Below are 27,268 nucleotides of genomic sequence, written 5' to 3' on the forward strand. Positions count from 1 at the left end.
ATCATGAGGAGTTGGCGGTCTCATTCCACCTTTACGTAGGTGCTGGGGATCAAATTGGGTCATCAGGCTTGCGTAGAAATCATCTTTACTCACTGACTCCTCTCACAGATCTTCCCAGATTTAGTTTTAATCGACTACGATTCATTTCACGGTGCTGTGAAGTTGTGCAGATTTTGACGAGTACTAGCATTAGCTATATCAATACAGGTCGACGTCGATATTAACAAGCAAATAAACGAGACAGGAAAACTTGATGAAACTTCCTGTGTGAAAAACATTAAGTGACAAGGTTTATTAAAAAGTCACAGGCATGTTTGGGTTCCAGTCACAGAGTGGTAGGGATGGTAGCCAGGCCTTAAAATCCAAACTAGTTCAACCTGCCACTGACCTACTAAGTCACTCACCTGTGGATGGCTGTGCCTCATCGAAAGATGACACACGATTTCAGTCTGAAGGTGGCTGTAAAGATAAGAGAAAGAATTGTGTGTGGCCCATGGGAGACACAGAGCCCAGCAGACACTGTTCTTTCTCTCCTGCGGGACCTGCTCCCTCCCATTTTCTCATGGTCCCCAAGCCATTGTTCTTTAAACTGGTAGAATCCCTTGTCTGTTGTTGAGTTCAACAACAGTTTTGCAGCCCAGCTGTCCTGTGGATCGCTCTAACATCTTTCTCCCTTTGGCCTGGCTTACTTTTAGGTTTCAACCCTCATTTCTCTCTCGGGCAAGCATTTCTGCTGAAACAACCTCCTAATACAGTCAGTATATTTGAAAACCAGTCACCCCAAACTAGCTCCCCTTCTTAGAATCTTCCAGGTAAACCTTTTAACCTTTCAGATACTGGAGCCCTTTCAAGCCTCCTGCCCTTTGCCACCCAGTTCTCTTCGTTTTCTATTCAGCACTCACTCTGGTCTCCTACAGTCCAGTCTGCCCTTTCCCCCCACCCCCAGGCTTAGCCTTTAAACTATTGCTTAAGGATTTTTGCTAGGCTTTTTTTTTTTTTTTTGAAATTGACTTTTCATCTGTTAACCTGGTGTCAGAAACCCTTAGCCCAACACTTCTAAATTTATCTTCTGACATCATTAAACTACACAGTTTAATATTCCTTGCTGCATAAAGGAACCTCTCCCTCCCCAGGCCTGCCGGAGATGAGGTGGGCGTTATGAATAAAGTCTCCCTTTTGCCTCCACTTCCCACGTCTAACAGTCCCTTTAAAGTCATCTTCCCTCTCCACTGTGGCGCTTGGAGGTTCCCAGTATTGAACTTTCTCCAAGGTTGCTCATCACAGACTTCCCACCTCCCGAGGGTCTCCTCCGGTTCTCTCTTCTTCCTTCTCTCTGGGTCTGTTTTCCCTTCCTTTCCTGTCGCCCCTCCTGAGGGGTTTGATGTATGTAAAGGGTTACCTTTTCCCAAGTGGTCGCCCAGCCTTATCTTCACTCCACATTTTGCCTTTATTTCTAACTTCTTACCAATTGTTTCTATTTCAGGAGTTCTGTGTCCAAACTTAGACTCATTTCCTTCCCTCTGAATCCTGCTCTTTCCCTCAGAGCTCCGTCATGATTAATGGAAAGTGTTCCAAAAAGTGTTTTCTTCTTCTTCTTCTTCCATTTTGTTTGTTTGTTTTCTGTAAAGGGCAGAGATTTTTGGCTTGGTGGACCATACCATCTTTGTCATCACTGTAGTCCCATGTTACCTAATGATGGGCTACATCCTGAGGAATTCCTCATTCTGCATTTTTGTCATAGAAGGTCATAAAAGGCAATTTTAACACAGATCTTGGTGGTGAGGTTCCTCACTGAGTCTGCCCTGATGCTATCAGGAGACCTGAGAATGGGTGAGCCATGCAGCAGCTGTAACATGGCAGGCTGCCGTACAGTGAGGTTGTTTTTGCTAAGTATGACTGTATTTTCAAATAATGACAAGCATTCTTATAGGAACTTATAAGCCAGTACTCATTGTCTGTTATCAAGTGTTATGTGTAGGACGTAATTGCACATGCTGCACTCTTCTGTCCCTGACAGCTCAGAGGGGTTGTTTACCCCAGTATTGCTACAGCCCCATAATTCCATGTGCAGAGACATCACCATCCCTAAGATATAACTGACTGATAGGAACTCTTAGCTTCAACATTACCTGATAGGACCATGGCCATAGCAGCAGTCTATCCCTGGAGAATTGTCATCATATGGTCCCTGACTGTATATGGTCCCTGACTATAATGATGGCTCTGGTTAGATGATCTGAGACTTACAAAGGCATGACTGTGTTTTAATAAAACTTTATTTACAAAAAAAAATGACGGTCTGATGAAATTGGCTCTGGGGTACTGTTTAGTGACTTTTCGACTTGGTCACGCAACCTAAGGTGACATCCTTTTGACCTTTTTCTCTTGCTGTTCTTGTTAGATGGTTTTCATTAATTACATTATTCCAAAATTATCTATATTTCTAGACTGTAAGTTGCTGTTCCCTGGTTTAGTAGACAACCTGCCCCTCTGCCCAGTGGTCTCTATCATTTTACCAGGTGCAGAACCCCAGGTTTCTCCTTGGCCTTCATTGTGGGCTAAGTCACCTGGATGCAGCTGTTTCTGATTCTCTGTGAATGCTCTTCCAGCCTCCCACCCTACTGCCTGCTCTCAAGCTGGTTCTGTCTTCTCTCCACAGGCCACCGACTCAGAGTGGTCTCACCTTCCACTCGTAACGTGCCTTCAGGTCTCAGTGTAGATGCCACTTCTCAGGGAGACATTCTGGTGGCTCAGAGCACTCGATTCTCTTGGTCTGAGCAGCACTTGTCATGTGGATGCCACCTGCTCAGTTGTGATCTGTGTCTCTCCTCTTTCACCCGAGCTTCCAGAGTGGCTTAGGTTAGCCTAGTGGATACGTAGTCAACAGAGGCAATCAAATTCTTTTTTTCTAGCCCCGTTCGTTCCCATGGAGCCTCTGGCTCAGTCAGTGACTCAGTCAGTTTGGGACTAAGATTGGTCCTTGATCCCAGACATGCCACCCTCTTTACCTGGTACTTCAAAGTGGCTGGATAGTCTCCCTCCTGGGTATTATTTCTTCCTAAACTCCCATTTTGTTGCGGACTTCCTTCATTCAGATTAGCACACTAGAAAAGTTCTTTAATGTGTGCCCGTCACCACCACTTTCTGTCTACTTCCCATACCGACTTCTTTGTATAAAGGTCTGACACGTAAGGATGATGCTGTGGCTTTGTTGGTTGAAGCCCCCCAGTACTCCCTGTCACCCCAGGGTCAGGGCCAGCCTCTAATATGTCATCAGACCATATTGGTCCTCAGCCTGTGTTTCTGACCTTACGTGAACAACCTGCATTTAACCATGTGTCACCCCGCACCCTGACCGCTGCACTGTTCCTGCCTGCTCTTCCCCATCCACCTTGAAAACAGCTGGCAGGATTTCTAGGCGTGGTCTCATCCCTTGTAGGGTTTTCATCTCTCCCTCTAGAAGATCAAAGGGAGTAAAGATGTCATAAAATGGCTATTGAGATAGATGCTTGGGTTTGATGCTTGTAATGTGCCTTGGGATCAAGTCTTCCAAAGATAGTCCAGTGGGTGAGCCATTAACCAGAGAGGCATGTGAAATACCTTGAAATGCTTAGAGTTTTCTCTGTATGGTTTGTACTTAATCTTGCTTGATTTTGCTGGGCCTTCACCTCCTTCCTCCATTTCAAATGGGCAATGAGAATCAATAGTATAGAATAATTCTGGGATTATTTATATCAATTTAAAATACCCAATTTGTCAGTTTAAACTGTTAGAGTGGGCCAGGGAACAAAAGAATAATTATTTCGTGGTGACTAAGATACTTCTGTTCTGCAAAGGTATCTAGATTCTTCCTAGTCTAATATTTCTTCTTTCCTGAAGCAAGTTCTGTAAAACAAAACAAAACAAAACGAGAGGTCCAGTCCTGAACCCATAAAGGTGGTTAATAAAAGAGGGGTACACTCTGGGTCCCTGGAATAGGAGGAATCATAGGTACAGTCCCCCTTCCACCAGGGCCACAGAGACGCCCCTTTCCTCTTTCATCTCATTTGGGAGGGCCCTACCCAGCAGAAAGGAGAAGTGATGGGCTCCTGCAGAAGTGCTCTTTGTAGGAGATCTGCAGTATGGAGGAGAGTGCATAAGGCAAGTGGGGCTCCCCTCTCCCACCTCAGCATGTGCTCTGGAGTGAGCTCTCAGGGTGGCTAACTGGAGCAGAGTATCAACCTGACACTATTTCTGGATTCAGGAGAGGAGATGGCATTCTTTAGAACTTGACCTAGTCTTTGAGGTGCTCCATCATAAGCAGTGACTGTCCAGGTACCATTATTTAGCGGCAGGGGGGCCTGAGTCAGCCCCACATGTGGCAAGCACACAACACATTCCCCCAGCAGAAAGTTTCAGAGAGAAAAGGGGCAGACCAGGCAAACACTATGTGCCTGCGCACTTCTGTTGTCTCTGCAGTGCTTGGACTCATAGGCGCCGAAAGCACACGGAGACCCAAGGCTGAAAAGCTACCTGAAATCAACCGTAAGAACTCTGACTGGTTTAAGATGAAAGAAAGCACCACGGTACCTGAACGGCTCCCCACATCTCACAAATCTCAGCAGGGATCTACCTTCTCCCTAGCTCCTGCTCCCATCAGGAGCACAGAACCGGGCTGTCAGGTTGACTCCTCTCCCACCGTTTTTGGCATTGAGGAGGCAAGACCAGGGTGGGAAGAGGGTAACAAGCACCCTCAGGTGATGATGACATAAATCTTGCTAGGACTTCCAGGGAGCCAGTGACGTGGCGACCTCATGTACAGGCTGGCATTGGGTTGACCAGCAAACATACAGACCGGTGGGGCCCCGTGCTAGAGTACCATGGAGAGAGGCTGGTAAGGCAAAAGCAGAGGATCTTCCCAGAATTGAAATCTTAACTGAGCCTTCCATGCTTCTATGACCTTGGCTCATTCAGAAACCCCACTGGGACTCCATCTTTCCATCTGTTTAATGGGCATGGTGGTGCTTAGCCTGCAGACAGTAAAGGTGAGAGATAATGAGGGGTAGGGATTTAGCAGCACATTGATGGAGGCCAAGAGGAAGTTGTCCTATTTTATTACAGAATGCAGGTGCCCGTCTCCTTTCGGGTCCCTGATAGGATCCTGTAAGGACCTGCATGGTCATCATAAGCTTGATAGCTTCGTCTTTGAAGAATGATGAGATATACTTCGTCACGTTCCTTTGTCTTTAAGTGCAGACTCCGGAAAGCAATAGAAAAGGGCCACCTAACTTGTAATTTAAGGTATGTGGACCCTTTTCTCATAGATGTTTCTCGTGCAGCCCACAGGCACCCTACACCTTTTGCTCAAATCAAAGCCTTTCCCTTTTAACAGGCCACGTTCCTCTGCTTACTTCAGGCCGGGATGAAGATTGCGGAGATGGCGGTTTCCTGCCTGTGATCAATTCTAATGCCTTTTGTGAAAGGAAATGATTATAGGTTATTATCAGTTAATTAAATGAGCATTTCCCTGGAGTCGTGTGCTCAGGCTTTTATTAAAGCCTGCTTAGAATCACGGAACATTAGTGCTAGACGAAGGGTTCTGAGAAAACACCCCATTGGAGGTGAAAGTGACTCGTGTCACTTCTGCAAAGTGACGTCATTGAGACACAGACGTGGACGGGGATGCTGCTGAGTGTAATTACAAAGCTGTGGGCTGGGCAACCTAATGTGTCTGAAGTACTGTTACTGTTATTAGTGTGTGCACTCGCGAGAGTGTGCACGTGTGTGGTGTCGCACATGCAGAGGTGAGAAGATAACTTGCGAAAGCTGGTGCTGTGGATCTCTGAGTGTAAGGCCAGCCTTGTCTGCAAAGTGAGTTCCGGGACAGCCAGGATTATACCAAGAAACTCCTCTGAGATCTAAGAGATCAACTAACTCATAGTAGTAGCTTCAAGGTCTGATTGTGTCCAAGTTTTGAAAAGCGCCAGCCCACCCTTTCCCATTTCCCCCAGCTTAGTACAGTATGCAGAGTGTGGTAGGATCTTGGTGTCTGTGTACTTAACACTTCTCCTTCTATCTCTTATATCTCTGGTGCAGAGATATTAAATGGCATGCCCAGAAACACAGCCAAGAGAAGATATATCTAGTTTTAGAGCCCAAGTCTCTTCTGGCATTGCGACCAAACAGATTCAGAGGATAAGTTTGGGTAGGGAGGTGAGGTATTTAAGCAACATGAATTCCTGTAGGTACAACTTCATGAACTTCCTTCTTCGTGATTCTTCAGATTACTATGGGGGTGCATAGTGGGGCTTCTTGAGCTGCCTGACACTGTACCCAAGGACCGTTACACACTAGGTACTAAGGCAACCTTCAGTGATTAAAAGTGCTATCTATTAGGTAGAGAAAATAAAGAGGTAGGGGTTGAGAGTAGAAAGCACACAGATCGACGCTTTGTGATAGGTAGAGGATGAAGAAGATCCGAGGCAAAGACTCTTTGGAGGGCATTTTGGTTAGGGAAAGGATGAAGACATGCTTCCTCCCTCAAGTAAGAAACTTTTTGATGCTTGTTGTGGTAATAATTAATGGGGGTTTCTACCCCACCTTAGATCATTTAGTTCCCCTATAAAAGACACAAACCTTTCTGTTTATAATAAGCCACAACAGCACTAGAGCTGGGCAGATATCTACCCTCTGTGCTATTTTGTCTACTTCCTTGTCAATAACCCCAAGATATAACTTGCTATGTTCCTCCTGGGCCACTCTTACTCCAGCTGGCCAGGCTTCATGGCCAGTTCTCACGATCCCTTACCCCATGGTGTCTTCCTCTCTGCACCTTCTCTCCCTCCTCCTCAGGGTCCTGCCTCAGGCCCCAAGCTCAAGGAACTGAAGCCCCACCTACTTCTCTTATGTCCAGCTCTACACTGTAGGCATCTTTATTCAACCAACAGTTTTAAATTAAAGAGCAAGGTTACATAGCATCACTTGGTGTAAGTGAGGATTTCCTCACCCCTAGAAGCAATCAGACCCTGGGGACCAGTATTTAGCATTACAGTGCATAGCAACAGACTAAACCTAAACAGATGCTACTATTACATCTATCTATCTATCTATCTATCTATCTATCTATCTATCTATCTATCTATCTATCTATCTATTTTAGATGTTCTTTTTTATTATTAGGTATTTTCTTCATTTACATTTCAAATGCTATCCCAAAAGTCCCCTGTACCCTCCCCACGCCCTGTTCCCCAACCCACCCACTCCTGCTTCCTGACCCTGGCATTCCCCTGTACTGGGGCATATAGTCTTCGTAAGACCAAGAGCCTCTCCTCCTAATGATGGCTGACTAGGCCATCTTCTGCTACATATGCAGCTAGAGACACGAGCTCTGGGGGTACTAGTTAGTCCAGACACTATTGCATATGACAGCAAGATTTTGCTGCCAGGACCCTGATATATCTGTCTCTTGTGAGGCTATGCCAGTGCCTGGCAAATACAGAAGTGGATGCTCACAGTCATCTATTGGATGGAACACAGGACCCCTAATGGAGAAGCTAGAGAAAGTACCCAAGGAGCTTAAGGGGTTTGCAACCCTATAGGTGGAACAACAATATGAACTAATCAGTACTATTACATTTAAAAGTGAAGACTCTGACTTGGGTCAGAGACTTAAGTCTCCAGACTACTAGAGGAATATAAGAGGGGGAATGCTTCAGGACAATTTTCTGGGCAGAGGTTTTGTAGGAGACACACATATCAAAATCACATCCAACAAAAGTGGAAATTGACAAACAGGGTTACACCAAACTGAAAAGCCAGTGAATTGCAAAGGAGACAGATCATGAAGAGGGCCCACAGACTAGGAGATGAGATACAGAATTTATAAGAAACCCAAAGATTTTATCTGACTCTAAAAGGGGCCCATGACCTGTGTATGTCTTTTCAAAGGAGACTGTGTGAATGGCCAGAATGCAGAATGCTGTTACAGAGGACATGCCAATCAAAGCTACAGCCTTGATAAACATCATCTCTCTATAGTAAGAATGGTTATGATAAAAAAAAATTCTGGTGAGATTATGGAGAAAAGGGAGATTCTTGTCATTATATGTTTTCCCAATCTGAATGTTTCGTATGAATGGAATCATAAGAGATGTGTGGTCTTTTACAATTAGTTTCCTGCTTTCATGATCCATCTCACTACTGACAGCTCATGTCTGGCCTCTGTCAATGGACTTTTAGCTCTTTTTACTGTTGTCTGAGGATGTGTTTAAAAAAAAAGTTAAAAGTACCACATGCCTTCCACACTTCTAACCCTTTAATGGTTACATCCCCTTCCTTGATTATGGTCTAGATTCCTTGGTATAGCACACAGCCATGGACTCTATGCCTCCTTCCAGCTTTCAGTCTTTGCCAGCCCACAACACCAAACACATACAATTTCAACCACCCATTAAAAATTCTAGCACGTTCTTTCTAACAAATGGTACCAAGGCACCCGAATCTGTAAAGTTGGACTCCTTCATCAGAAGTTGTGTAAATACTAATTTACAATGGACCAAGACCTAAATTTAAAAGATAAAAATCATAAAACTCCTAGAAGAATTTCAGTAATGACCCTCGCAGCAATATACAACCACATTGATATAATTATAACATGACTGTTATAGGAGCAATCAATCGCTTTTTAAAAATTGGATTTAAGACCCTCTTCAAGAAATGGAACTCATACTTGACATTATCAATGAAGCCAATAATCCATGGCTAGATAAGTCATGGGCTTTAAGAGAAAACCTACCATTGTCACCCTGCTAAATGGACATAACCATAAATGACTCCCAGTGAATCATTGCTATACCAGTAGATCACTGCATCAATTAACCCTCACCAGAGAAGTTTATTCCTGCTGCAGATGGCCTGTCTTAAAGTATTATTCATCAGTAGATCAGAGAATGAGAGATGGGAGGGGAAGGGCTGGATACAGGGTGAACATCAGAAGGGTGACTTCATGGTGAGGGTTGTTGGGTTTTCCTGTGGGCTGCTGGATGAATGACGGCGTAAGGGATGGAAGAAAGTGGATCCTGAAATGCAAATGTTCACAGAAAGGCATCTATAGGTTTTGGGGGAAAGATCTGTGTTGTGACATAGGAACTAAATCTGACACTGCATCTCATCTTCAGCCCACCCCTTATTGGAGGTGCATTATCTTCTCATTTTCTGTTCCATCCCAAAAGTTTAACATCTCAGGAAATCATGGGTCTGAATCTTCCAATGGAATGAAAAGAGGATTGAAGAACAGCAAGGTGGACAGATAGAGGATGGATGCTAGCTAGCTAGATAAACAGGGAAACAGAGACAAGCAGAGACAGAGAGCATGAGTGACTGCATTCTAGGAGCCTGAGAAAGCTGGAGAAGAATGGGGAGGGCCATGGAAGAGTGATGTCCAGCAGCAGTGGTCCTGAGATGGGGTGGGGAAGGAAACTGCCAATAAGATAAAAATGCTACAGAGAAATCAGCTGGGATGAACACACTTGTCTTTGGGTGATGGAAATGGACCAGTCCTTGGATTTGACGGGAGGCTGAGATGAATCTGAAGCAGAAATCAGATTATAGGAGATAGCATACACAAGGGATGTGTAGTTGAATTTTTGGTTTATTCTCTTTTTATTATTATATGCGTCAGAGTGTTGTGTATGAGTGATAGAACATCCTGTTCAGCATCGCTGAATAATGAAGGAGGAGTTTATGAGCTTGAATAATTGAAAGCACGAGGCTAGAGCATGGCAGGGGTTGCAAGTTGAAATGGTATCATAAAATCTTGGTCTTTTCTGTTTGTCCACTTTCGCATGCTTTTTACCTCATCCTTTAGTTTTGTGAGACATCAAGGGTGCCAGATACTTCAAGTTGACATCCTAGCATGAAGCTAAGCAGAAGTGAGACCGTGTCTCTTTCTTGCAGATCTAAGAATTCCTAATTGTATCTACTTAGACTTTATGCTTAAACTTGAATTAGCAGTGACCAAGAGGAGAGAGTTCCATTGTGCTGATAGCCAGGATACAGGGACAGTGTCAGTTCTAGGCTGATGTATTAGTTGCATGTTGCTGTGTTACATACTTGACAGAGGCAACTTCAGGAAGGAAGGGGTTTCTTACGTTCAGAGTTTGGGGGTGCAGCCCATGGTGGTGGGGAAGGCACGACAGCCAGAACTTGAGGCAGCCTGTTCCATCATATCTGCAGTCATGAGGTAGAAAGTGTTGAACATTGGTTCTCAATTTCCTTTCTCCTCTTTCTTTGGTGCAGGACATCAGCCAACTTAATGGTGTTGCCCACATTTATGGTGGCTCTTCTCAGCTCAGTTAACTTAGTCTAGATATTTATTGCTCCATAGGCTTGTTCTCTTTAGTGATTCTCAATTCTGTCAAGGTGGCATTGCTAAACATCACAGTCCATCAATCCGGGTGTAGGGACTTGTGCTTTGATTGATTAATCCTTGGTCATATGTGCAACCTGTAATTTGGGTGGGGGTCCCAGCTGAATGTTTGGACCAAAGATCAAGAGCTGCTCTAGGTGTTGCAGTATGTATCATGGTCTAGAGAGACAGTTTCCATTAAAGCTGTGGTGGACAGAGCTAGAGTCAGTGAGTGGAAATTATTGATCTCAGTACATCTCTGCTCTGAGAGAAAGAGCTTCCTGTGGAGTAGTGTAATAAAGCGGGCCTGTTGTTGATGTAGGCAGTCAGCTAGCAGTGGGGACATCAAAGCAAACACCAGGAATTAAGTGACAACAGCCCATCTTGTCTTTCCAGGTCTATGATCTCACATGTCTCTATAACACAGTAAAGAAAGCATCTTTATCCTGAAGAAGAGGGGGAGGAAAGGGCTGTAGGAGACAGAGGGGCTAAGGACACCACAAGAAAACCCATAGAATCAACTAACCTGGGCTCATAGGGTCCCAGAGAGCATGCATGGGATTGACCTAGGCCTCTTTGCACATACTTAACAATTGTGCAGATTGGTCGTCATGTGGGACTCCTCACAGCAGGAGCCGGGGCTGTCTCTGAATCTGCTGTCTGCCTTTGGGATCCGTTCCCTACTGGGTTGCCTCTTCTGGCCTCAGTAGGAGACAATGCATCTAGTCTTACTGCAGTTTGATTTGCCAAGGCAGGTTGATACCCATGGGAGGCCTCCCCTTGTCTGAAGAGAAAGAGAAGAGGAGTGGACAGGGGGGTGGGGAGAGGAGGACTGGGAGGGGAGGAGGGAGAGGGAACTGTGGTTGAGATACAAAGTAAATCAGTAAATTAATTTAAAACGAATGCACCTTTACATTGAAATCTTACATGCATATAAAAATGCAAACCAAAACATCATGAAACTGGGGCTTGGGAGGGTAGCTTAATCAGTTAAGTACCTACCTGTCTCACGAATATGAGGCCCTGAGTTTGATCCTCAGCGCCCCATAAAAATTGGCGCATCTGTAGTGGGCAGACAGGTAGGTCTTAGAGCTCAGGTATGAGCTCCATGTCTCAAATAATAAGGTAGAGAGCAGGAAGGCTCCCCATGTTGGTCTCTGACCTGCATATCTACATGTATGCATGTGTGTCCATATGCACATGCGTGCACACAAAGGAACATGTATACACAAAGTTTTACAAAACAGTACTCTTCTTTAACACTTGTGTTTATACTTTCTGTCCTGTTTGATTTTATTTAAAAAGTCCCTTGCAATATACAATCCATTTACTTGTTTTTCCCATACCTGTGATTAAGTCTTGGCTTAACAATTTGAAACCTCATACTTAGGTCCCCTGTCTTAGCACATCTGCTTCCCACGGACAAAGCTTGAAGATGGGGCTTGAATCTGGCCTCTCATGATGCCCATCATGCTAGAGAATGAGGAGGAGGCAAGCCTATTCAATGTGTGTAAGCACCTGATTCTGGGTGGTATGGTTTCCTGACATCTGTCAGAGAGCTCCTAGCCCATTGAGATGAGGTACTCATCTTTGTGGGCCCTCTGGGCATTGTTGGCAAAGGCTCACTTGCTGGTTGTGGGTGTAGGATGGCAGAGGTAGCCTGGTAGTCTGTCTGTCTGCAGGCTATCAGTGGCTGTAGCAGCACTAGCAGCAGTTTGTGCTGTGAGGTTGAGTGTGAGTTCTTTGTCAGGCCTCTTTGCTGAAAGTGAGGGAGTGGCTTTTAAAAATAACATCTTTTTGACTTGAAACAAGTCAAGGCAGAGAGAGGAGACAATTAGACACTGACATCCTGTTTAGTCATCTCTCCAGAGAGACTATTTTCAGAACCACTCAATAGAGGTTCACAAGTGCCGTCAAGGTAGGTGACATGACATTGTAAGTTAGCGTTCATCATGAGACACCAGCAGGTTAAGTTGAGCATGGGGGTGATGTATGAGGTGGGCTTCTTACTGGACACAGATTCTGTGCAGAGAAAGGCAGAGTTTAAGAACTGGCTGCCACAATAGAGAGGTAAAGACTTCAGAGAGTACAAAGCACATTGCATTATGAAAGGTGTCTGACTGGAGCGTGATCTAAGAATAAAATATATATGGTAGTGAAGTAAGAGAAAGACCAGGCCACCTTGAGGGATCTGTGTTTACTTGTAGGTACAGTAAAAGCAATAGGTAGCACTGTTAAGTTCTCTGATGGCAGCCAGGCCAGAAATGCCTCATGCTGTTCCCCCCAAAGTCTCAGAGAACAGGGAGGCTCTGGGGGTGGAGGACTGGGGCCACTCCAGAGCCACCTTCAGTAGAGTCATGCAGTCCTTCAGTGCAGGGGTCCTCTGTTGTAGCATGAGATTTGCAGCTTATTTAAAGTTCTATTCTGCCCCATAAGTCATACTTAGCTACACTTAGTCTATACTTAAATGGGCTTACTGTAGGTGAAAGGTCAGAGTCAGGAATGGAGCCGTGAGCTGAATCTGAAAGATCTATTTGAGGACATTCATAAATGCATGCATTTAAATCCACAAGCATCTCATGTTGCAGGATTTTGAAATGTGGGTGGACAGAGAGGTTAGAATATGCCAGCTCAGGTATCTGGGGATGCTGCAGTTCCATTCTGGGTACCCTGCTGTATGAGGGTCTTTAGAGTACATGTCTTGATGCCTCAGCTGATAGCTAACTTCAATGGCTGTTGAGCAGTTAAGAGTAACTAATCCTTGTCATGGACTAGACGGGTATCAAAAGACGGAGACTCTGTACAATTGACTCCATGAAACTAGGCCTTTGAAGTTGAATGGGCCAATGCATTGACATTGCTCCTCCAGCCCACTTACTTGCCATGTAGTTTAGTTACGTGAGGCTCCCACTAGATAAGCAATACGGTGGCTCCAAAGCATGAAGCAAATATGTGCTTGCTTTTGCCTCACATCAAGTAAGGTAAAGGAGGGAGAGAAGGCAATTCAAGAGGAAGGGCGTTCTGAGTACGTAGTTTCCAAGCTTGACCGTTTGTTCCTCAAGATTTCGCTTATTTCTTTGTCTCTACTGTACAGTGAAACACATTTGGATTTGTGTGGCTGTGATTTATGCATTTAGGCCATCTCGTAAAGAATTATTCAAGAGTCACAAAAAGTAATTCAATATTAAAATATAATGTGCTTCTCTCTCTTTCTAGGTGGATCTGGAGCCTGAGGGGAAAGTGTTTGTGGTAATAACCCTAACAGGGAGTTTCACTGAAGGTAAGAGCAAGTTGTGAGTGGTTTCTGGTGTGTGTGTGTGTGTGTGTGTGTAGTTTTGGCACATGATTAAGAGGAATGTCTATCGATGGAAATTATAACAGGAGCATTTCCTGAAAGATGCTTTAAAACCACAGTGTAAATTGAGCTGAGTGAGCTCTGTGGCCCGGCAGGCTACTGGTTCAGATCCACAAGTTAGCGTCTATTGTGGATCGGTTAATTTTGTTATCATGTCCACTGCGGCTCGGTTCTTACCCGTTGTCATCCTAGCTAAACTGCTGGATCGTTTTCTTTCTTTGGAGTCACACTTGTTGTATTGTACTCTAGCGTCTTGTGCTAGGCTTTTGGTTTGCCCCCAAAAGAAATTTGCGATTCGCGTTCTCTTTTTCATAATCTCCACTTTATTCTTATCCTTTAACCAATTCTGTGCTTTAGTATTCGGCAGACAGCTACTAAACTGTCCCCCACAAACCAAAAGCCATTTTTTAAAAAAATCGAGGCAAAAAATTATACATGGTGAAACGAAAGATCAAATGTGAATAACTTGAATTTCAGCAAATAAGCCAATGACTCAGCTCTGCAGTCCAGTTCTTCAGAAGGTTCTCTGTCTGTGCTTCCTGTTGGTCACCCCTGTGGCCCAAGGCAAGACGTATAATACAGTCTCATTCCCATGAAGTATTTCTGCCCATTCTAGAAGTTTGTGTAAATGGAATTTTATAGTGTGTTTTTTTGGGGGGTCTAGTGTCTTTTTCTTAGCATCATTTCTTATGGATTCATTCATCATTGTATCTCAGTATTTCATCTTTATTGTCAATCGTATTCCATGTCACTCTGCCATGGAGACAACCGCAAACCCCCCAGTTAGATGGAATTGCCTTTAATACAGCTTACGGAAGTTCTTATGCCTTATGAATGGAGGGCCTTTGTGAAAATGCAAACGACAACTGTTTGTCTCAGTTTCCTCTCTGCTTGCCCCCTTTTCCTTCCTCCTGGAAACTGAAGTGACGTTGGGGTCTTGTGTGTACTCTGCAAGTGTTCTACACCCAGCTCTTGCATAGCCCCTTCCCCATCTTCTCTTTTTGAGATGGGATCTTACTGAGTGTCCAGGTAAACCTTTAAACTTATCTTCCTTTCTGCCTCAACCTGCCGAGCTTTTAATTTAGCCATTTTTTTTAATTTAGGAGATTTTATTTACAATAAAGCCCAGTGTGTCAGCATCATCTTCCATACTTTGAGCATTTTGTGTCTTCTTTATGAGGTCTATCATGGAGGGTCACAGAGATTTGTTTTGTTTTGTTTGTTTGTTTGCTTGTTTTTGTTTTTTTAATGTTGCAACTTTATGTTGAAGCCAGTGTGTGACCTTAACGTCTGTGATATAGCAGGAATTCAGAATATATTCACAGACACTAGTAAAAGCTCCCCATTGTCGTTGGCCCGCCACAGAACTTTTGTTGGAAGTCAGTTGATCCCGTGAGTGGGCCCATCTCTCTTATCTAGTCTGGATGTTGATGTTTGGGCGTGTTTGGGTAGTGGCACACGCTGTGCCCACTGTCCATTTGCAGTAAGATGTAAGTCACCTTTGCTAGTGCTTCCTTAGAATTTAAGGTTATAATTAGCTGGTCATAGTATTTTGAATTTTGATTTCTGTTTCAGCATCGGCTTATCATTTCCATACAGGAACCTTCTGGATATTAAATTGAATTTGAGATGATGGCTGTCTAGATCAGTTTTAGCAGAATTGGCAGCTTATTCATAAGTGTCTTCCACATGGCACATCTCTCCACACAATGGCTTTGAATAATTAGTATTATTGGTATTGTATAATTTTCAATATAGAGCTTGCTTGTGCTTTAATTTTTTTTTATTGCTAACTACTTTAAGGTTTGTGATGTTGGAAATGGAATTTTAAGAATTTCATTTTAAAATTAGTGTATGGAAATTATGTTTTGTACATTAGCTTTATATGCCATGGCTTAATTACTAAATTCACTACTATTTCCAATAAATGTTTGCATATGCTTGTATAGTAACCATATCGTCTGTGAATAGACAATTTTATACACTTATGCCCCTTTAAATGCCCTCATGGTATCCCGAGGCTACTGTGACCTAAATCATGGTCTCATACCTACCCTTTCTAAGGAGGAAGACCTTGCCATCCTCCTGCTTCAGCCTGTGGAGTAGTTGGAGTTACAGGCATGCACCATCATTATCATATTTTTCTTTTCTTAACATGGTAAATCTTTAAGCACGAGGCTCTTTAGCTGCAGATATTTGACTGGTTGACTTTATCAAATGAAGCTTTTTCTAGTTCTGGCATCTCTCAGCTCTTAAAAAATGGTAGGAGAAAAAAACCCCAGAAAGTTTGAAGCCAATTTTTAGTCGGGCGTGGTGGTACACGCCTTTAATCCCAGCACTCGGGAGGCAGAGGCTGGCGGATTTCTGAGTTCGAGGCCAGCCTGGTCTACAAAGTGAGTTTCAGGCCAGCCTGGTCTACAAAGTGAGTTCCAGGCCAGCCAGGGCTATAAAGAGAAACCCTGTCTCCAAAAAACAAAAAAAACAACAACAACAAAAAAATGGTAGGAGAGGCTGTTACATTCTGGCAAGTGCTATTTCTTTCTGAGAGTATCCCGTACAAGTCTTCTTGTATTCCTCTTCATCTTTCTAGCAAGTACTTACGTCACTAGCTGATCCCCCCCCCCTCCACACACACACAAACCCAAAGTCATGGAACTTTTCAAGAATGGGACTGTTCTGCTTCGTTCAGGACAAATTCCACAGTCCTGGGGCACAATACGTACTCAACAAGCAAAGGCAATCTGGTGATTCATCGAAAATCCTGAGGATTTTAAGTCTTTTTAACTTTTTTAGTATTTTGCTCCATATTTTCAGGACATCTTGGGTCTCCCTTGCGCAGCTACAGTTCAGGAGATTTCAAAGCATGTAGTCTGTTTGCATATTCAGCATTGATGTCTTGCAAATTGGTTACAGTTCCTTTGAGAGCAGAAACCTTTCTTTTGCTTGTTATCTTGGACATGGAGAATCCGGGACAGATGAATTTACTCTTTGCTCAGTGGAATAAAATTAATGTGATATTCTACGTACCGGCCGTGGTACAGGGAAACCCAGAAGTTGGAAAAGAAGCCAGAAGAGGAGTGGGTGAGGTTCTCGCCTTCTTGCAATGCTGCAGGGACACGTACAGTTTGTTGTGCTATGGCATATCTGACTATGCTGCCGACATTGTGGGAGCGCTAGCTCTCTTGCACTAGGAGTTTCTAAGATGTATCTTCCTTAATTGTGCTGATGTGGGAAAACACGTGGATCTTGCCTTGGTATTTATTTCTCAGTCTTAGTGATTAGAAGGGAGAAATGACAGATTATTTGGGGGTGAGTTCTCTTAGGTCACAGCAACTCTATTCTGTTTGGAGCTGGCCCTTTGTGACAGGCCGAGTTTACCTTTGACAACTCTATCTCCCTCTAAGCCAGTCCTTCTTTCTGACTCCGGTAAGAATCCAGCTAGCTGCTGCTGAGGAAGACAATGAGCTCATTGGCTAACAACACTGTGCCAACAGTGCTCGTGGTCCTAGCGCTCCACCCTAGGTGCATTTGCATATTTTAAAAGATGATATATAATCTATTTTGCACACAAGAACTAGACTTTAATGTTGGGATGTTGGGAGCAGAGGCATCTAAGTGTGGGACTTATATGTAGGAACCTTTAGCGCTGTGGTGTCTATGGGAGCATTGTCTTTTCAGTTGGGATTCTAGACTGGGACTCAGCTTCAGCTCACTTGTGGCTTTAGTCTAAATGATGTTCTCTTGTCAATGCAGAGGATGGAATTCACATTCTCCCTCTCTCTCCCTCTCTCCATCCCTTCCTCTCTTCCTCTAATCTTCTTCTCCCCCCTGCCCCCACCTCTGCCCCTTTCCCAGCCGAGACACCAGCCACAGCTGTGGCAAGAGCCTGACTGCCTCTTAGAGAATGTGTCTGGCTTGGGCTTGCTCCCAGCCACCCCCCTCATGTTACCACAGGGGTTGCTTGACACAGGTAGTGTGGAGGAGCTGAGGCTGGAGGCATGCCAATGGAGGATATAAGAAGAGACTTGGGACTGGACAGTGCCATTCGTAGCTGTTAAACAGCACAGTCTTTTAGTCTCTGAAGGGCAGCCAAGTTAGTAAATTGCAGAGTACACACTACTTCTAGAATTGGAGTTGATGATGAGGGACCACGGAAGATTCTGCTTGTGTGTGTGCAGTATAATGTGCATGTGCATGCATGTGTGGGTATGTGCACAGGCAAGGGGAGGCCAGAGGTCGACGTAGGGTGTCTTTTTCAAACACTCCCCACCTTATTTTTGTGAGACAGTCTCTTACTGAAGCTGGACCTCACTTATTCAGCTAGACTGGCTGGCCAGCAAGCCCAAGGATCCTTCTGTCTGCTTCTCCAGATCAGGGATTCCCAGCATGCACCACTGTGTCAGGCTTTTTAAAAACAAAACAAAACAAAACAAAACAAAACAAACAAACAAACAAACAAAAGACAACATGGGCGAAGGGGATGGAACTTGCAGTTCTTCGTGTTTGTGCATCAAGCACGTTGCCAACGAAGCCACCTTCCCAGCCCCTGGGGAGGAACTTAAGCAGAGAGAAGTGTGATCTGACTTGGTGTCAGTTGGTTTTAAGGCTTGGGAGGAGAGTGTTAGATCGTAAGAGCTCAGAGTGTGGCGAGCCATTAGGAGACTATAAGGGGAAACTGCTGGGCTCGAGCAAAGGTGGAATCTGAAGGACCAGACAAGGATGGTAGCGCTGACAGATACATGGAAGCACAATCAATAGAACTTGGAGATCCACTCAGTACCAGGGGGAAGGAGGACTCTCGAGGGTTGCTCGGATGGTATTGTGGGCTTATGGCTAGGGTCAAAACACTGCATGGACGATAATGACTTTAGGCTCGGACAGGAGAATTTGAGGTATTTGTGAGAAGTCTGGGAAGAGATGTCCAAGTTGACCCTGAAATGAAAGTCCAGACTCTGGTCAAATATTCCAAGCTCTAAGTGCCAGGTAGAAGTCAGACACATGGCTGGAGGGACCAGTGAGAAGCTGTAGAGAGGCAGACCTGACCAATGTTGTAGCTCTGTGTGACTATAACCAACTACCACCAACTACAGCTACTACCAACACTTAATGTTTAGCTTAGAGTATGTCAAATCAACTTAAACTCCCTTGTAGATTTACCTACTGAGCACTTGTCTTACTAACATACTCATTACTGAAATACCAATATTGGAATGCTTACTGTATGTTAGGGAGCTTCCCAAAGAGCATCTAACATACTCCAGGCTGGCGTGAGAATGTTTGATAGTGAAGATTGAACAAAGAACGCAGCATAAAAGACTTTATAAAGCAGTGTTTGCATTGAGGTGTAAAAGTGATATCTTCATTAAGATAGATTCAGAAAAGCTCTAGAAACCATTGCTTTGTGGAAAGTCACTAGCCCAGGCCTGGGACAGAAACAGCTTATGATTGAGAAAGGTCAGGAGCAGAACTCCCAAGTGCTGAGGCAGGGACATGGCTGGCCCATGGTTATTTTGAAAAGACTGTTTTATGTCATTCTGCTCCTCTTTGACCAAGTATTCCTGGGGTCCATGGTCTAATCCAGTTGGGATTTATGACAGCGGTGAAACAGACCTGGATCTTAATAGACTTAGACACTGGCATTGTGGCTACTTTAGTTGTTATCACTGTGTTGGGCTGAGTCTCACTCAGAGACAAGGAAAAAAAAAGTTGAAGGGTCAGAAAGGTATCAAATTAAAAGCATACTCACTTGATTTGGAAGGGAACCAACAGAAATAAAGTATGATATCCTTTCACTTGAGAACAAGTCAAGCAGATGTTGCTATATTATAATGTTATTGGAAAATACAGAGTGATGTCACACGATTTGGAGAGAATGTGGATTTGTCTGACTCACGGTTCCTCAAGCTCAGGTGTTTGGCCCATAGCATGAACATTTCACTCGGCATGTCACCTAATGGAAGCCCAGTGAGGAGGGAGGCTTGTCTGCATCTAGCCAGGCTTCCAGAGCCAACCATGGGGATCAGAGGATGGGAGAATATCTCAAATGCCACCAGGTAATGCCATCAGCAAAATCCATAGGGGAGACGTTTTATAGGAAGAGAGGTTTGAATCCTTTGACCGATTTGAAGGAAAAGAAGAGCCAAGAAAATAGACATTTTAACCAGGTATAAGGTATAGATCATTCTTATAGGTGGTGATTATATGGAATTGTAACATTATTTAGGTGTGATTGTGGCTGTTTAAGATAAAGTGAGCATCTATTTACCAACAAAATGATATAACATCTGTGCTTTATGGATAGGGTTAACCATGAATTGGTTGGCCGAATGATTGATTTTTGTGTGAGTGTGTGTGTGTGTGTGTGTGTGAGTGTGAGTGTGTGTGTGCATGTGTATGTGTGTTTCTGTGTGTGTTTGTGTGTGTGTGTGTGTGTGTGTGTTGTCTTCTGGAGACATTCTGTCTTTACAAAGAACTATTATTATTATTATTTCTTCTTATTGACTTGATTAGCTCAGAAAACTCTCTTAACAAGGAACTTCACAACCACAGAATGTTATGTAAGTGTTAGGAGCTGATCCACCCATCACTCATGATGTATGAGAGCTTCCTGACAGAAAGGAATTATCTTCCTCACTCTGTCCTACCTGCAGCTTTTGACTCACAACTTACGTGGGCATATTAAAAAATCTTTCTTGAGTCCTTTAGACATTTAAAATTTTAATATACCTCCTTAGAATACATAAAATCGAGAATTAAGAATAAAATAGCCTCCCCCAAAATACCATTCCCTAGCTTCAATTTTTAAAGCAAGAATAGTACATGTATTCAGAGTTACAGCATGATCTTGGTGTCATAAAAGCAACTCAGATTCTGGCTTTTTGTTTAAAAGATAAATACTTTCTTTTTTTTCATTTCATTTTTCTTTTAGCTTTCTTATTAAAGACAACACCAAGAACATGCAAAATCAGACAAGGCAGCCTAAGAAACCCATGTCCAACATATAATTATTATGTAAATTCAGTAGTCAATTCATGGAGACTGGGGAGTTGGCTCTGTTGATAAAGTGCTCATAGGTCACGATGAAGCCCTGAGTTCAGATCCCAGGCTCCAACCCACAAAGCCAGGTGTGGTGATGCACACACCAATCATCAGGAAGAGGTAGAAACAAGAACACGGGTGTTCACTGCATACGTATAGTCTCACTGAATTGGTGAGCTCTAGGTTTGGTGAGACTCTAACTCAAAAAAGAAAGCAATAAAGGAAGACACTCAACACTAACCTCTAAACTCTACGAGTGTATACACACACACACACACACACACACACACACACACTCGTTAGCTGTGAGTTTGAAGCTTGCTTAGGGAAACGGGTGGTGGGTGGTGGTTTTATCTTGAGTCGTGTGTCTCCGGGGCAATGCAGAGAAGACCCTGGGTGTTATTAACCTCTGCAGCAGGCAGCGAGTTAGAGTGCACGGTAAGGGTTTGACCTGTTTCTTTCTGCACGTTTGCCTCAGTGTTCCCCTCATGCTTCCTGTCTCAGACCACGGCTGCATGATTGTGAAGCTCGGCTCAGACCCTGCGGCCACGGCCACATGGACGGAGAAGCAGACGAGACGAGGCTGTTGCAAAACTGCAGCCCACAGTTTCACACTCTGGCTAATGCTTCTCGCACCTGCCATTTTAAAAAGAAAAGCAGTCACCTCTGCTGGCAGTTGATTTATGATGTTTCTTTGTCACCTTTGAAGCCCTGTGAGAATGTCTTGGCTTAGGTTTGTTTTTTTTTAATCAGCTTTAAAATTTATTCATCTTGTTTATTGCATTAGTCTTGGGAATGAGTGAATACTTTAGAATTCTTCCAAGCCTGAGCAATCCTTGTGATTGGCATTGGAAATGACTGGCAAGTGAAGACAGGGTAGAGGAACTAGGGAAGGAAGAGATGATACTTGCATCTCTTCTCCATGGCATCTAGCGTATTTGTGGAGCATCTTCTGGGGACCGGGAAGTGCCACACTCACATTAGAACACAGCTCTGCCTCATTCCTTCTGCTGTCAGGATGGCCTCTTAATCATGGAGTCCCTGCCATCCTGAACATTAGCCCATTTGCTTCCAACAAACTTGTGTGGCCAGTGTGGTTCTCAGTGTGCAAAAGGTGAGGCAGTCTGGGGACAGTGATTTCCTCTGACCCAATGTAAGATAAATGACAGAGCTGAACTCCAGTCAGAGCAAGTCCAAGATCTTTTCAGAATATCTATCTGTCCGGAACAGGGAAGCCTAGGTTGAGGGGTTCCATCTAATGGGCCATCTTGCTGCTTTGTAATAGGGTAGTGTTATCATACAAGGAGGTGGGAGACTTACTTAACAGCCTTGATAATGACAGTTGATTGAAAGACAGAGCTCCTGTTACCTTATTATTGAGCTCCCCATGCCAACACTTGCATCAAGGGTTACATTTTCCACATATGAGCTTCAGTGAGCACATCAACACCCCAGTACAGCATTCCTTAGTGTTCTTTCTCTACTCCACCCCGAGGAGAACTGACTTTGGTGGTGGCATAGGGCCACCTTCTGCAGAGTCTCCCATCTTGTGATACTTTTTTTGCAAGGTTTCTTATGGGCTCCTCCTTTGACATGAAGATCAGCACTCCCTTGGGGGCCTAATGAACATGCCATTTTGTGCCTGGAACAGCTTTTCTACCTTGGAAGAGTGACAGGCAAACTGTAGTAATGGAACTTGGCAATTTGTGAGATATTTTCCTAAAAAAAAATAAAAAGAAGAGTGGATTGAGTCAGTTACTTCAAAGAGACTATTGCAGATGTTTGGTGCCCGCCATCAAAACAAAACCTTTACACCACAATTAGGCTTTCAGAAAAAAATTTATCTCTGCCTTTTTTTCTGTGTGTGAATGTGTTGTTTATAGTAATTCAAAATCATGAATTTTTGAAATTGTGTAATGAAATATATCAACTTTTGGAAGAGTTACAGGACTCAGTAAACACATATTTTTCAAAATGACCAATACAAGATATTCCAATACCATAATCATGCTGAAATTGTTAGACTGACCAGTGTAAAAGTATCCAGGGCTTTATCTCCCACATTGGAGCATTTGTTGAGTTTTGATGGATCAAAGAAGAATAGCCGTAGTTGGTGGGAGGGCTGTTAAAGTGCTTCCCCTTTAAACTCCTCTCTGTGTGAGGCTGGATTTCGCTTACTCTTTAACTAGAAAAAACGCTGTCGTGGATAAAGTACAGGAAGAGAGGGAAGAAGGAAGCTGCTGCTTTCAAGTCAGTCATCATTTAAATTTTTAAATTATAAAACAATGTGATCGTTTAACGATTGTTTCATTTTGCAGTACATAGTTGCCTTTTGAAATGCCATGTTACTATGGAATGGCTTCTTCCTTACAGTCTTGAGTCAAGGAAGAAATGCTTACACTTTGACGTTTCAATCCCCAATGTGACCATATTAGTAAAATCTATACAACCCAAAACTCTCAGAGCACCAGTAGCTTTAAAGTGTATAAACGAGTCCTCAAACGGAAAAGAGAAAAACTTTTTATAATTTCTAGGTTATTGTCCCCAAAGCTCACCATTTAGTGGGAGAAGACACTGGCAGATGTTCATTTAGGTTCAATTGAGGACTATTAAAATTTTAGATGCTGTAAGCAACAAGCTAATTTAGTCATGTTTGTTTGTTTGTTTGTTTGTTTGCTTTCAGTGTCCTTGAGTGGGCTCGAACTTGTTGCGTTTTTTTAAAACTATAACATTTTGTTATTGTTATTACTATAAGATACATATTTTCAACCAGTTGTTCCTTACAAGCCTGCTCTCAGAAAAATAAGCTCAGGAAGAGATGATACCAAAACAATGCCAAGCTTCAGGTGGTCGGTCACAAGGAGAGTGCTGACTGTCTAGCTAGGGCTGATGGAGACAGCCTGGTTACTTCTGAGCAGGTGGTCAGGGCTGTGAGTGCAACAAGCTGCCCTGTGAAACCTCGGAACCCTGCTCTGTGTGTGCATGGGCCACTCGCCTGTTAACTGCACACTGCTTTGAAAACAGAGCTCTTTGAAAAACAAACAAACAAACAAACAAACAAAAAACCGGTCCAGCTAGTTTCAGGAGGGTTTTCAGGCTAATCTTTCTAAACTGAAATTACACCGATGTCAGATTCTTCCAGTGGAAAAAAAAAAGAGTTGAGTAGAACAGAAGTTATTTAATTTTTTTGATAGAAAAAATTATTTCTTCAACGTTTTTTCTAATTCTATTTCAGTGTTCTCTCCAGCAGTTCTTTGCTTTCTGTTCATTTTGTTCAAAGGAACGAGATGTAACAGAAGGCTCTTCATTTTTCTCTGCTCGTTGTGTGGATGCGATGTTCTCTTTCTGAGGTTTCCCAAGCAACACCTTGTGTCAAGTGGCAGGCAGAGGGCAGAAGGACACATTCCATGTCCCTCTCTCCCCTCCTCCTCTAATCCTGATCGTCAGCATCATAACTTCCTCATGGGTTCTGAGGCTTGTGTTCTGGGACTCAACTGCGTGCTGGATGACTCTAGCAGGACATTGGTGTAGTGGCCTAGGGTTGTAAAACTCTCTCTCTCTCTCTCTCTCTCTCTCTCTCTCTCTCTCTCTCTCTCTCTTTCTCTCTCTCTTTCTCTCTTTCTCTGTGTGTGTGTGTGTCTGTGTGAATTTATATTTGGCTGGCTGCACAGCACATGGGATTGAGCAATACTTCTCAATGACTACTACTCCATCCCGCTCATCAAGAGGAGGTCTGTTCATCTGTCCACCCACCTCCCCACCTATCCATCCATACACAGAGTACTTACATAAAAAATTATGTAATTGATATATGTGTTTACATACATAATATACTTTATAATAGCCCTGTTTTGTTCTCAGAGCATTCAGACTTTGGTGTGTGGGCAGACTCTAGCAATTAGACTTTTTAAGATACTGCAATTTCCTTACTCTGTGGAAAGGCATTGGAAGCAGCGATGGGATTGTGTGTATGTGGTTCTCTGTTCAGGTGGCTAGGGAGGGCATAGAGCATCATTTGAGCCACTGAAGGAAGGAGGAAGGGAGTGGTCTGGGAAACGGGAGCCAGAGAATGAGAAGTGTAAGTCCTTAGAAGGGATATGGCGACTGAGTGGGACTTGCAGTAGGGAGGGGATGTAGAGAGGCCTGAGGCCTGCAATGCTTTGGGTGTCCTGGTTGTTGGCACACGATCAGCACTCTGTTAATGCCTACTTCCATCTTCCAGAAAATTCCCATATCACTTAAATGTAGCTCACTACAGCATGGTTGGTGCAGCTTCCCACTGGGCCACGTGAATATCCACTTGTAACTTTGGGTAGAGGCCCAGAGGGCAGAACGTGTCCCCTCTTACCGTGATTTCATGTACTCGGCTAAAACAAGAGTTTTCTCAAGTTCTGAAAATTCTGTACTGGTTTTTCATTGTTCCAAGCTACCCCGGAAGCCGTCTAACCATTCCGAGCTACTAACTTTATTACAGCTTCCTAACCCCTCAAAGTTCACTTTGCATGGAGCTTGAATCTGATAGGTAACAAGTCTGTGCACTGCCCAGGGTAATTAGCTGTAATTTAGTTTTGAGTTATGGCTCATTAAAAATGACTTATTTATGCACCCCACTGTTCGAAAACACGGGTCAGAAGATTGAGGCTGGAGCCTCCGTTCTTATCTCCGAGCGAGCCGTCATTTGTTGTGTAGCTTTAATAGATGTCGGTGGCGCATCTTTCCCCTGAAGCTCTGCAGCTGTAAACAGGCAGGAGCCTGGTGTGGGGAGACTCAGTACCTTTGAGAAGCTTAATTCTTCCTGCATTCTGATGAAGCTTACAGTTTACCTATGAATGTATCCATCGCCCTCTGAGTCCTCTGGCACAGAATTTAGAGTTTACCAAGTAGTGAAAACAGGAACTTCCAAAATATGAAGTGGCAAGAGGAAAACTTGTTCCAAAGTGATGGGTTCCATTTAAATTTTCGGGGGGAAATAGGCCTCAGACTGAATCCAAATCTTTGAATACGACGCAGAAGCAGCCAGTTCGAACAAGGCATCTGCTTGGCTGATTCTTGGCCTTTTTTGTCTGCCTCCATTGTATACTAAATCATCTCATTTGATCAAAGGAAGGTGTTGACGATGGGAAGAGTTGCCAGTTGGAAAACCACATAGGAGAAAATGCATAGAGGAGTGGATTGCTTTGGTGTCGTCCTTTAAGAGTTGACCACGGACCAGCCAGATGGTTCTGTGGGTAAAACCTGAAGACCTGAGTTCAACCCCCGAGACCCGTATGGTGGAGGGAAAGAGCTGACTGTGCTGGCTAACAGCCCTGGAAATGCCTGCAAGCTCTCAGTGCTGGTGTGGGGACTCAGTCCAGCCTTGAAAGTGATACGATCCAAATGTGAGTATGAGTTCTGGCTCAGATGCTATCCAAGGTTAGACCAGAGGCAGTCTACAAGGAACAGAAACAGGCAGGAAAAGGTAACGTTACGTGATTCCAGTTAAAATTGCTCCCACACTTTTTATAGTACGTCCTCTAAAAACAGGCTCGATTGGTACTCTGTCTTGAAAACAACAGTGTTTTTTTTCCACCCTGTATTTGTCAGTGATCTGTTTACAATGGCACCCAGGTACTAATTCTTAGAAGCCAGAATGGATCAAATATCTCAGCGTGTACCTCCCGGCCTGATCTGAAAGCATGATAATGTCACTGTCCTGGGGAAGGTTAGGTTTGCAAGATTGTCTCAGGAGGTCAGTGTTTCTGACTCCAGTGTTGATCTTTTCCTTCATGTTGATGGGCCCAGTGCCCCAGATTTGCCATGTCTAGGCTTGGCTATGATCTGAGTGCTTTTCTGTCAGTTTTCTGACCTCCTGCACCGAGTACAAGATCTCACCTATTGGGTAGAGACTGTTATGGTATATCTCTCATACTGAGAAAGGGGGAATGGTGAGGTTTGCATGGTGGGCCAGGATAGGGAGACTGAGAGCATGTTCTTCAGTGACCCCTTTTTAGGCTCTGATTGTGTAATTTGCATATTTAAATCTCCCTGTTGGAGACATTTTGGTAATGAGTACTTAGATCATGAGTTTAGGTGTCTATGACAACATACTGGCTCTTAACTAAGATGTAGTGGATAGTGTCTATTCTGTGGGAGGAAATAACTGGCTAGGTACCCTCATCTCGTCTCCTGGATACTTGAGCCAAAGGAGCATACAGCAGTTCCTAGAGCAGATAATATCCTCTCTCATCGTGGGCTTTTTGAAGGATTCATAAAGACTGCAGTTTACACTGGAAGGGAGCCATACTATTTAACAAAAATATTTTGTAAACAACTTAGTAGGGATGATAGCTTCCCCTCTTTAGGGAGAGCTGAGGGGACACCCAGCCTGTGTTGTAGAAGGGTCACAGTCAGGAGTATCTGGTTTGTCAATCTTTTCTACACCTCTCTCCCACGTGTTCCTTGAAACGTTCCATTTCTACATTCTTGCTCTTTGCTGGCTTGATGCACAGAAG

At 43.8% G+C, this 27,268-nt stretch overlaps 1 protein-coding gene across 2 annotated transcripts in view; it reads left to right on the plus strand.

Moving 5' to 3' along the window:
* Positions 1-27,268, plus strand: part of Prkch (protein kinase C, eta) — a 193,390-nt gene that overhangs the window by 50,896 nt on the left and 115,226 nt on the right. For both annotated transcript variants that reach the window (NM_001313977.1, NM_008856.4), the window contains one exon: positions 13,601-13,664. In NM_001313977.1, the coding sequence (NP_001300906.1) occupies positions 13,601-13,664 (64 nt within the window). The remainder of the gene's footprint in view (positions 1-13,600; positions 13,665-27,268) is intronic.

This window comes from Mus musculus, chromosome 12 (genome assembly GCF_000001635.26).
Source record: "Mus musculus strain C57BL/6J chromosome 12, GRCm38.p6 C57BL/6J".
Taxonomy (NCBI): domain Eukaryota; kingdom Metazoa; phylum Chordata; class Mammalia; order Rodentia; family Muridae; genus Mus; species Mus musculus.